The 12931-nt window shown below is 42.6% G+C and overlaps 1 protein-coding gene across 1 annotated transcript in view; it reads left to right on the top strand.

Moving 5' to 3' along the window:
• Positions 1-5313: 5313 nt before the first annotated feature.
• cysltr2a (cysteinyl leukotriene receptor 2a) overlaps positions 5314-12931 on the top strand; it is a 29012-nt gene continuing 21394 nt past the window's right edge. Inside the window, exon 1 of the mRNA XM_060936122.1 lies at positions 5314-5577. Within this exon, the coding sequence (XP_060792105.1) occupies positions 5525-5577 (53 nt within the window). The 5' untranslated portion in view covers positions 5314-5524. The remainder of the gene's footprint in view (positions 5578-12931) is intronic.

Genomic DNA, 12931 nt, shown 5'->3' with positions numbered 1-12931 from the left:
GCCAAATAAGTTAATTACAAACAATCTTATGGAGATGCAAACAAAAGGAGCAGGAAACCCATCCTACATAGATTTTCAGATCTTAAATAGCTGAAAATATAGTATTTAGGAGAGCATTAAGAAAAAAGGTAATCATTGTAAAAGCTAGCAATCATATCAAAGTCTTTCCCACATCATGTGGCGGTGCCAATCTCCGTTTCCCTCAGCCTCTCGCCTATTACATAGCTTGGGTTACAGTGGGAGGCTAGTCCTCTGGTAACTGCAAGAGTTTGACTCCTCACTCGCACCTGTAGGTACCATTTTTATGATGGTCTTTGGTATGACCAGACTGTGAGTAGAACTCATGATCTCCCAATCGAGAGGCGGACACGCTAACCACTAGGCCAACTCACAGTTATTGTAAAAAGTACGTTTACTATTTATTTCACATATTATATATGTAGAACCTTTATGAAGTTTAATACCTTGTAAAGATGTAAAAAGACATTCCAGACTGTTGCTGGGTTTAGCTCCTTCTCCTTGCCTTCATTAATGGTTTTAGGAAACAACAAGAAGTTTAATTTCACCAACCCAAGGACACTTTACAGAGTCATGTCACTACCAAAAGACAAAACAGAAAGACAAACTAATCAACCAAAAGAAGACATAATAGAAAAGAGGAACAACAAAGTCACAATTAACATGAGCATAAAGACAGCAGATGAGCTCGAAGCATAGAAAAAGACTGAACAGTCAGTGACCAGGAGAGGAGGAAGAGGATAGCAGAGAGAGAGAGAAAAGGTAAGATTTAAGTTGAGTTTTGAACTTGAAGAGAGATGTGCCATCATGAAGGCTCTGAGGGAGAGAATTCCACAGCTTGGGGACTGCAACCCTAAATACCCTGGAACTTATAGTGGATTATTACCTCTGCTAACTTTGTTGGAGGAGGTTATGTTTTTGCCTCCATTTGTTTGTTTGTCTTTTCCCAATGTAACTCAAAAAGTAGTGAAAGGATTTTGAGGAAATGTGGGCCATTGGCCAAGGAACAATGGATTTAGATTTTGATGCAAATCTGAATATGTTGCTTGGCAGAGCCCTTTTGGTGGGTGCACAGGCAGAGAATTACCTGCTGGGCATTGCTGCCTGTTGCACCTCCAACAGTGCCTTAGGGACAGCTGCAGGGTCATCAGCCGGGAGCCACCCTTCATTGATATTTTGCTCCATTAATCCCTACCGCCCCCTACAACAAACCCTAGGATCCTTGTTTTCCCCATGCCTGATCCTTTCTTCTCAGCTAAAGCCAGAAGCTGCCTTGTTCCACCTCCTCTGAAAGGTCCTTGAGTGACTTCTTGAATTTGGGGGCAGATCTTCCTATGCTTCTCAAGAAGTGCTGGGTAGATGGTCCTCCGAACCCCTGATAGCCAACTTCCACAGGGACAGCTGAACATCCTGCCTCTCTGCACTTAGCTGCCAGCTCTGTTTACTTATCTCTTTTCCTCTTGAAGGCCACCTTCATCTCTCCCTCTCTCTCACAGGACCATGAGCTCAGCCATGATAACTGTCCGGGCTGTGGTGGACCATAAAATGATGTCTGGCCGCAGGGAGGTTGTAGTGATCTCCGTTGGGAACTTAAGCTCCCGCTTGAGGTCCACCCTCAGATTCCACTCATACCCAAGAGTTAAAGCTGATCTCACCCTTCGTGTTGTGTTCAGTGCCGTTCCTCCTTCTCCAATGAAATGGATCAGTCGTTTTGATGATGATTGGGGGGAGGGGTCTCTGGTTGTTTCCAGTCTGTGGGTTTCCAGAATTTCAGCCAGCTTTTGTAAGACTTGATCATGGCACCACCTGTACCGACCCTGGGCCAGTGCGGTTTTGCAACTGTCAAGGATGTGCTGCAGGGTCGGGTTCGTGGCATCACGGAGCTGGCAATTTTTGTCTGTGCTGTACCACAGGCACACTTTGCTGGGACTTGGGAGCATATAACAAGTTGACCTGATGAGCTTCATCTAGTTTGAGGGATCCTCCACATCAACTTATGCTCCTGGTGACAACTGCTTCCCACATAGTCCAGCCTCCTTGCTGCCGATGGCTGAGCACTTTGATCTTATATTTTTAGTTTAAATTTGGGGACAGACAACAGACCAGAAGATGAAGATCTGAGACTGCGAATGGTAGAGTAGGGTTGAAATAAATCCATTAGATATTGAGGAGTGTAGCAATGGAGTGTTTTAAATGTACACAGAAAATTTTATATTGAATGTAATATAGACCAGGGAGCCAGTAGAGGTTCTGGAGGATAGAGATTATGTGTGCGTTTAGTAAGGGTGAGGACTCTGGTTGCAGAGGTTTGAAGATACTGAAGCTGAGCAATAGACTTGGCTGGAAGACCGATGAACAAAGCAAGAAATAAATCAACAGTCTTTCCTGGGGATAACATAAACCATATTTCTGATAAAATCTATAGGTTTTGCATTGGAGTGACTGCAGGCTTTTTAATCTTGTTTGTATATCTTTGCAATACTTGAAGCATTGTGTTTGAGCATTCTTAAGATTACTAATGATAATCAGTGACTAAATCATGAGGCTCAGATCTTCTGAAAAAGATAAGACTTCCAACAAGAGGCGGGATACACCCTGGATGTAATGCACGTGTTTGGACTGTGGGAGGAAACCCACACAGGCACGGGGAGGACATGCAAACTCCACACAGAAATAGCCTGGGCCCGCCCATCCTAAGTGTGACGCAACACAGGGGGCTGTTGCGAACTTAGTCTGGCAAGGCAAGCTATCTCCAGCTCTTCCAAGCTTCCGAAAAATCAGGAGCCAATCAACTTTAAGCATCTCCACCGACCCTGGGTAGAAGCGTGTTCAAGGCAGTGATGTAGTAGAACTGTGACCGGAAGCCATAGATTGTTTACAGAATCTATGCCGGAAGCACTTCATTCACTAGAAACATTACGAACATGGAGCAGCGGCAAGCCTTTGACACAGCGGTAGATGCTGTATTGAAAGCATTCAACGGGAAGTTCTCATTGAAAACGGAGCAAAGAGCAGCCTGTTACTCAAGCAGTTTCCGTCGCGTCACATACGTCAGAGGAAAGAGTGATGTGATTGGTTTAAGCTTCGTCACAGCCTTATCTGGCTTCGACCAGTAGCAAACTGAGGCATTTCAGGGAGGCGGGTCAACTACGCGCTTTGGGAAACGGTTGGGCTTAATATCTATGCCAGACCAATGCTCGCAGAGCTTTGAAGTTGCGTTAGCCAGACTAACACAGAAAGGCCATGAGGTTCAAACCCAGAACCATCTTACTGTGAGGCAACGGTGCTCACCACTGCGTTGCCTCTTGCATGTTTCACCAAAGGAACGTCTTCTATCAGTAAATGGAATTTTAAACAAAGAAAAAACTATAATTAATAATACAGGGTGTTTAAAATTTTTTTTATATCATTTCACAATCTAATAACTTTGCCAATTCTTGTTCGACCAACCTCAAATTTCAACAGCATATGTGGAAACAGGTCAAAATTTTATGTTTAATGTTTTTTGTTTTTAGGTATAGAAATGCCCTTCACTGGAAAAGAAAAGGCATTTTGTGTGTTAGAGTACGCTCAAACACAGTCAAACAAGACTGTGCAGTGTGCATTCATGAGAGAATTCTCTAAAAATGCACTATTGCCAGAAAAGACTGTTACCAAAGACATGCTGCAGCATGTTTGGCAGGAGCTGTACTACCGACTTGAGGCATGTTGTGTCTCAGGTGGCGTGCGTATTGAAAATTTGTGAAATCTTTCATGGAATCCACATACCTTTGAATTTCTCATTCAGATTTTGAGGAATAAAGCTTATATTGCTCAACATTAAACCTGTTCAGTTTCATTTGCCGAGACTATGTAGCTTCTGGGAGATTTACATCTCAAATAATATCAAATTTTTTTGAAACACTCTGTATTACATGGGGACCTGTAAGGCAGATGTTTCATATATACAGATTAAAAATATGTACAGTGGTGCTTGAAAGTTTGTGAACCCTTTAGAATTCTCTATATTTCTGCATAAATATGACCTAAAACATCATCAGATTTTCACACAAGTCCTAAAAGTAGATAAAGAGAAACCAGTTAAACAAGAAACAACAACAAAAAAATCATTGAAAGTCCTGAATTAATTCTGCAGCATCTGCATCAACCAGTGTTGTAGTCGAGTCACTAAACCTCGAGTCCGAATCCGGTCTCAAGTTGTGTTCAAGTCCAAGTCAAATCCATGTCATCTCATCTCATCTCATTATCTCTAGCCGCTTTATCCTTCTACAGGGTCGCAGGCAAGCTGGAGCCTATCCCAGCTGACTACGGGCGAAAGGCGGGGTACACCCTGGACAAGTCGCCAGGTCATCACAGGGCTGACACATAGACACAGACAACCATTCACACTCACATTCACACCTACGGTCAATTTAGAGTCACCAGTTAACCTAACATGTCTTTGGACTGTGGGGGAAAGCGGAGCACCCGGAGGAAACCCACACGCGGACACGGGGAGAACATGCAAACTCCACACAGAAAGGCCCTCGCCGGCCACGGGGCTCGAACCCAGGACCTTCTTGCTGTGAGGTGACAGCGCTAACCACTACACCACCGTGCCGCCTATTGAAAATATGTAGAATGAGACGAACCCGGGACGTGATGCGTTTGGTGTGAGTGGGTCGTTTCTGTCGACCTCCCAACCTAAAGACCAAGAACTTGCCATTTTAACTATTTAAACCGCAGAAAACTGTCAATTCAATGTTAGTGATATGTCTGGAACAGAAGAGAACTCAAGTCAACGAGAAGCTTTGAAGGGGAGAACACGAGCTGGCAAGAAAATGCAGGCGGCTAATCGTGAGGGTGATGGTGATGCTGATGATAGCGTGGCTAACGCCATTGCTCAAAATGTTATTGAGAAGATCAGTGCACTTATGGAGTTGAAATTCGCTGAGTTACAGTCCTCCCTACAAGGTCTGAGTAACCGCATCGACGAAAACGCCAACAGGATTACCGATGCAGAAACGCGCATCGCATTTCTCTCGAGAGAGAAAAGTTGCCGAACTTGAGAAAATCGTTAAAGCCGTGGATGACCGAGTCTTGGATGCTGAAAACCGTAGCCGAAGGAGTAATTTACGCATCACCGGTCTCAAGGAAGGTACGGAGGGAACACAAGTAGTTGAATTTTTTGAAACCTGGCTGCCCGAAGTCTTGGGGCTGGAAACAAAGCACGGGCGTGTCAAGATTGACAGGGCTCACAGAGGCAGAGCGCCTGTGCCACGAAGGCAGAATTATATCCGGCCTGTCATTTTGAAATTGCACAATTTTAGAGACAAGGCGAGGATTCTAGCAGCCGTCAGAGACAAGGAAGAAATTCTCTACGAGGGAAAGCAGGTTTATATTCGCCAAGACCTGTCACCACGCGTGAAAGACGCTAGGCGTCAGTTCAACATAGCATGCCAGGAGCTTATCAAGAAGAAAGTACTGTTCCAAATGCGTTTCCCGGCCACGCTTCAGTTCTCCCTCGATGGGAAGGAATACTCATTTGAATCTGCAAAGGAGGCGGAGGAATTTCTTAAGGTTTGAAACTGAACATGGAAATGTTTGTTAGTAGCCTATAAAGCTACCTGCCCTTTTGTTTTACAGGAAAAAACAAGGTTATAGGATGACCTGATAACTTGTTTAATAGCCCACCACTTTTTCTTTTTCTTCTTCTAATAATTGTGTCTGGCATTGAAATTTCCCCTTTCTCCCTATGTTTTTTAAGGGTAGCCTACCCCTTTTCCCTCTATTTTCAGTCAATATTTATTAATGGCTTTGTCCTTTTACATGTATGTTATTTTACTTTTTTGTTCATTTTGTTTGCCATGACCCAGATACTATTTGACTGGGCTGGGCTATTGCTGGATTACATTATTTCTTCACTAATCATTTGACACATGTATCACTTACTAATTGTTTGCACAATGTTTCTCAATGTGTGGTTTTAAAGCCTTACTTAGTTGGCTTACAGGGTTGGGGGTGTGTGGAGAATGTGTGTCAGCGGGGGAATGGATTTAGATCTATCTTCTGCTGTCTGGTTCTCTCTAAATGATAGAGGGACACCGCTTTGCGTCACTTATCCTAAGTCCATGATTGCCATGCGATGGCAGTTTTTTTTTTTTTTTGTGTGGGGTGAGGGTTGTTCTTTATTGGGATGTGCTCCATCGTTTGGGGATGGACCTCTACAGGCAATTTTTCATTTTTTATTTCTCATTTGTTTTTTATATTGGTTTTTGTATGGGTTATTGTGCTCCTATCTTTAGGCTTAACCTGACACTGGTTTCAGTCTACAATTACTGTACCGCCCACATGCTGTTTTGTACATTTTTCAATTTAGACTACCGTAAAATACCAAATAATAGCCCGGGCTATTATTTGTCTCAATCACGTAAGAGACCCGGCGCGTATTAGAGACTAGGCGGCTATTTGGAACAGGCGATTAATTCCTTCTTCACAAACACCTTCCCCAAAATCTACCTCAAAACGGGGAAAAATCATTCTCAGATAGGCCTACTTTTAATCAGTATAACTTACAGTTTGTTTAGAGTTAGATTACAGATAGCACGGTGCCGACTTCGGGGAATTTTGAAGACGCAGAATGCATCTTCGCATGGCACAGTCGGGGTGGATAAAGGATAAATCACACACCTTTTCCTGTTAATGACTAGTTAAGCGCATGCTTTACAAAATAATCAAGAAACCACACCATTGTCTGTGCGCAGCACTGTGATTTAATTACTCTGCAAAGTTATGGTCACTTGCTCTCACCCTCACCCATGCAGCCTCCACCCTTTGCGCTTCGCGATGTCTGTCAATCTGAAATTGCATGGAGGGCGCGACGTTGAAGCAACATAATTAGGGTGCGAAGTGTCAAACCAAAGGGTTTTTTCTTATGCTGAAAAATAAGTGACCTGCAGTGGCTACATAGTATACTGTCATCTTGCATTCTCACGTTTCTCTCCAAGACGTTTCCCTATTTGGCCGATATGAGCCTATTCCCCGAGTGAGTTGGTACGGTGGCTCGACCCCGTAGAAAACTTAAAGTTCGGATGAAAGTTAGTTGAATAGGTTACTGACTTGTAGGCCTACATGTTGCGTGCCTGCGTGCTTCTGCCCAACTTGCACGACAGATTACTTGTTGAAAAGGCCCCTTGGATTAGATTGGCCGCGAGCAGACTGAAATGCATGTTAGAACGCTCTCACCTTTTTTGTAAAGCGTCTTCCAGATCCGAATGGGTAAGGGCAAGTGAAATGGTATAAGGTCTTTAATAAAACTCAGTGTGTGCTTTGACGCATGCATTCGGCAATTTAGGTCGTTTAACAGAAGCAGCAGTCCAACCTTGGAAACCCGCAGTCCTCAATGTCACCACACACGCTGGCTTTCGTTGGGTATACCCAAAGGGGTATTCCTCATTCGATGACGTAAGTGATATCCCACACACCCATGTCAAACGTAATTGGCTAAGACATCTGTCAAAAGTTACGGAGTTGCATTCCTCAAGAAATATTACGGTAGACCAAGATTATAACATTGAAATGGCATGTTTATTATCACGTAAGTTACGTGTAAGTTACGTGTCATTCTGAGATGCGCAGATAGACAGTAAAGGGAATTCCGAATTCCCTTTACTGTCTATCTGCGCATCTCAGAATGACACAGGACAATGGGCGAACTAGATTTTTTTTTTTCCCCAGCCACGGCGCGCCGGAAATCCGGCGCGGCGCGCCGGAACGCTATCACCCCTGCGTAACAAAATGTTGTAAACAGTATTATAGAAATAATTTCATTTTGCATTCATTCATTCATTCATTCATTCATTCATTCATATTGTTTCGGTAGAAAACTATGCAATGCAAAATCGTTTAAACACCAGAAAACCAGAAAAGTGCTGGGCCTCAAGATTCTAGATAGAACGTTCGGACGCTTTTTTTTTTTTAGACCCCGGCGAGTATTCGGAACCGGCCTTTATTTGTCACAACACACGCGTACACCCGGCCGTTAAAGGGAACTCGACGGTTAATTGGAACTCGGCTATTATTTGGTATTTTACGGTATTATGAGTAACATCAAAATTATTTCTCTCAACGTTAAGGGCATTAACCATGTGATTAAACGCCAGAAAATTTTCTCCTTCTTGAAGAAGGAAAAATGCCAGGTAGCATTTCTTCAGGAGACTCATCTTTCGGACTTAGAACATGTAAAATTAAGAAGGAGTTGGGTGGGACAAGTGTTTTATAATTCCAGAAGCAGAGGGGCTGCCATTCTTTTACATCGCAGCCTGCCTTTTACCCTTGAAAAAACAGTACATGACAAAGAAGGCCGCTATGTTTTACTTTCAGGGTATTTATTTGGGGAGCATGTTAGTTTTGGCTGTGTATATGCCCCTACCGTTTATGAAGCTTCCTTTTTTTCACAACTGTTCTCAGATTTGGCTTCACTTTCCTCATACTTGGTTGTGGGAGGCGATTTCAATTGTGTGCTGAACCCTAGCATTGATGCTTCACCGTCTCGTCCAGTGTTGTCTAAGAAAAGTACCGATTTGCTTGATTTAATGAAAGACGCAGACTTATATGATGTATGGAGGACATTACACCCCTTAGACAAAGATTATACTTTTTTCTCGATCCCTCACCAAGTCTTTTCTAGAATAGACTATTTTCTCTCATCAAGGTCTGTTTTGAGTACACTGTAAAAAATAGAATTATGCTTTGTTCAAGTAATTCCATATTCACAATTGAATGGACAAGAAAATATGAATAATTATTAACGAACAGAAAAATCCACATCAAACTGATAGGGTGCACCTCAATGATGTGTAAATATACAATAGTGAATAATCTGAATTGAAAATACATAATTGCCACAGGTGTTTATTCAGCGCATGCTCTTAATGACCAAGACACGGGGTTTCCTCTCCCAAATGCAAGGGCTGGGCAATGTGGTTCTCTCTCCAGTTGAAGTTCATGTTATCGTGGCTCAGGTGGATAAGGCGCCATACCATAAATCCGGGGACCCAGGTTCGAGGCCGACCTGAGGTCATTTCTCGATCCCTCCCTGTCTCTCTCTCTCTCCTGCTCATTTCCTGTCTCTACACTGTCCTATCCAAATAAAGGTAAAAAAAAAAAAGCCCCCCCCAAAAATTGTGATAACCTCAATTGCCTTTTTGTACTACTGTGAATGCCACTGTTCAGCAAAAAGAGAAATTTATGTTGGCAGAATGAGGAATTGAAAATTGACAATTAAGAATTCTTAATAAAGATAACAGTGTTATCATAGTTTGGATTATCATGGGCACATCGTTGGCAAAACATAAAATTCTTAATGCAGACGGTTGCCTTGAAATTTCAAGTATTCTCAACTATTCTTTTTTTACAGTGTAGGATAGTGAATTGTTCAATAGGCATCCAGTCTATTTCTGATCATTCTCCTGTTGCCATAACTATCTCACCTCCTTATAGGGATCCATCTTTTAGGCATTGGCGACTGAATCCTGTTTTACTTCAAAAACAGTGCTTCATTGATTATATAACTGCGGAAATTGGTCGCTTCTTTGCTGAGAATAATACATCTGGAATCAGCCCCACTATTCTGTGGGAATCTGCCAAGGCATATTTACGTGGGTCGATTATTTCTTACTCCTCAGCTCAAAAAAAGGATGCCATTAAAAAACAATTAGAATTGGAGGAAACTGTATGCGACCTTCAGGCTCAGCTTAAGCGCTCTTACAGTACCTCTTTGGCAAAACGGTTAGAGGCTGCCCAGTCAGCTCTAAATCAGTTGTTAACCCAAAAAGCAGAAGCACAAATATTCTTTGCAAAACACAGGCTATTTGAGGCAGGCAATAAGCCTGGCCGGTTGCTTGCTTGTCTTGCGCGTGGCATTAATGAACCAAATTTGATTCCCTCCCTAATAGATAAACATGGGTGCAGGCACTTCAAATCGGCTGATTTAAATAAAGTTATGAGGTCTTTCTATGAGGAACTTTATAGTTCAGACTATATATCCTCTGCAGAAGCACGCTCAAAATTTTTAGACCGTTTAGACCTGCCATATCTATCTGATGATCAAAAAGAAGCATTAAATAGGCCTATTAGTAAAGAAGAAGTTCTTGATGTCATTAAAAACCTCAAAGGAGGCAAGGCCCCTGGCCCAGATGGATTTGGCGCTGATTTTTATAAGGCTTTTGGCGGGCTTGTGGTAGACCATCTAACAAATATGTATTTGGATTCTTTTGACAAAGGCTGTCTGCCCCCTACTTTAAACCTTGCCCATATTTCAGTCATTCTGAAGAAAGGAAAACCACTGGAACAATACGGGTCCTACAGACCTATTAGTTTAATATCAGTTGACAATAAAATACTTTCCAAACTTCTGGCCAAACGTCTGGAGAATCTGCTCCCAGTGCTTATAAATTCGGATCAGACCGGTTTTATCCGTGGGCGTCATTCCCTCAGTAATGTAAGAAGGTTGTTGAATATTGTTCAGTACACAACTCACAGGAAGAAGAAAGCTCTTTCTATCTCTCTTGATGCCGAGAAGGCCTTTGATAGAGTAGAAATGTGCTATTTATTTGACATAATGCAGAAATTTGGTTTGGATGGGGACTTTCTTAAATGGACAAGAACAATATACCACTCTCCTACAGCTGCTGTCATAACCAACGGCTTACGGTCTGCACCCTTTTCAGTGGCTAGAGGTGTACGCCAAGGCTGTCCACTTAGTCCACTACTTTTTGCTTTGGCCTTAGAACCATTAGCAGAGCGTATAAGGTGCGATGCTGATGTGAGGGGAATAGAGCTGGGCGCCAGGGAGCATAAAATTGCGCTATATGCTGATGACATCCTTTTATTTGTAACATCTCCTGAATCGTCCATTCCCGTTATTATGAATATATTAAACGAGTTCAGTACTATATCAGGATATAAGATAAATTATGGGCGGCACGGTGGTGTAGTGGTTAGCGCTGTCGCCTCACAGCAAGAAGGTCCTGGGTTCGAGCCCCGGGGCCGGCGAGGGCCTTTCTGTGTGGAGTTTGCATGTTCTCCCCGTGTCCGCGTGGGTTTCCTCCGGGTGCTCCGGTTTCCCCCACAGTCCAAAGACATGCAGGTTAGGTTAACTGGTGACTCTAAATTGACCGTAGGTGTGAATGTGAGTGTGAATGGTTGTCTGTGTCTATGTGTCAGCCCTGTGATGACCTGGCGACTTGTCCAGGGTGTACCCCGCCTTTCGCCCATAGTCAGCTGGGATAGGCTCCAGCTTGCCTGCGACCCTGTAGAAGGATAAAGCGGCTAGAGATAATGAGATGAGATGAGAAGATAAATTATGATAAATCTGAAGCTATGCCACTTGGACCTTTGACTAATGCAGATGTTTTGGATGATTTTCCTTTCAGGTGGTCAGCTTCTGGTTTCAAATACTTAGGCGTTAAGATCTGCCCAGATTTGAGGGAACTATGGAAACTTAATTTTGTCCCAGTGTATATAGTGGTCAAGAGAGATATTAAACGATGGCATAACTTGCCTTTATCCTTATTTGGTAGAGTGAGTCTAGTGAAAATGAATGTGCTTCCTCGACTGTTATATCCCCTACAGATGCTTCCTATATATCTCACAAAAAAAGTCAACAGGGATCTTGAAAGGGTTGTTTCAAAGTTCATTTGGCAGGGTAAGAAGCCCAGACAAAGGCTCAAGCTATTGCAACTCCCTACAAACATGGGTGGTTTATCTGTGCCAAATCTTATTTTTTACAACTGGGCCTGCCATGCCCAACATCTCTGGGTTTGGCTACATACATACATTAAGAATGAGACGTGTGTTGACTCATGGGCATGCTATCCTCATAGTCCTTGGAGCCTAACAACCTGTGATGTATCAAATGTTAAACCGGAGCTTAAATACAATCCCATTATTTACAATAGTGTCAGAGTTTGGCGTGATATAACGAAGTTTTTAGGAAGAAAGCATTTGAAATCTTCATTATCTCCCATTACTCAAAACCCTGATTTCCCAGCTGGCGTGGGGTCTTCTGTGTTCTGTGCTTGGCGAGACAAGGGAATTCATGTACTGGCAGACTTATTTAGAGATAATACACTAATGTCCTTCCAGCAGTTGCAAGAATTATACAATATCCCTAAGACACATTTTTTTGGCTATTTACAAATCAGACACTTTGCTTCTTCACTATCAAATGCTCCCCTTACTAGTTTACCTCTCAATGACCCAGAAAGGTTCCTTTTTACATGTAAGAATTCTGAACATTTTGTTTCAGCTTTTTACTCCACTCTTACTTCCTCTGATGTGTATGAGCTCCCCAATATTGCTCGCAAATGGGAGAACAATTTAGGCAGTGAATATATAGAAGATGATTGGAAGGTGGCCATAGAGTTAGTTAGATCTATATCTACATGTAACAGGTATAAGGAGACTCAATATAAAATACTTCATAGGCTTCACATCACCCCTGTTATCTTGCATAAAATGGATAAATCATTCTCTCCTCTCTGTATAAAATGTCACTCTCAAAGGGCTACCTATTTTCACTGTTTCTGGGAATGCAAGTTTATCTCCCGATTTTGGATTCATATTGCTAAAGTAATTTCTGAGATACTCCATTTTGAGATCAAGAAAGACCCTTGTGTCTTCTTGGTAGGTCTCCCCTCCAGAGTATTTCAACTTTCTGCCTCAAGGTATACACTTCTTGAAAAGCTCCTCTTTATTGCTCGAAAGTGCATTTTGCATAACTGGATTAAAGAGTCCCCACCAACTGTTACTTTATGGTATAGGGAGATTTTTAATACCTTTCCACATGAACGCTTACAGGCTCTTACTAAGGGACGAGATGGGAAGTTTTTGAAAATTTGGTCCCTCTTCCTAGACTATCTACCAGACGACC

This window comes from Neoarius graeffei, chromosome 12 (genome assembly GCF_027579695.1).
Source record: "Neoarius graeffei isolate fNeoGra1 chromosome 12, fNeoGra1.pri, whole genome shotgun sequence".
Lineage (NCBI taxonomy): Eukaryota > Metazoa > Chordata > Actinopteri > Siluriformes > Ariidae > Neoarius > Neoarius graeffei.
This window is presented reverse-complemented; position numbering and strand designations above follow the sequence as displayed.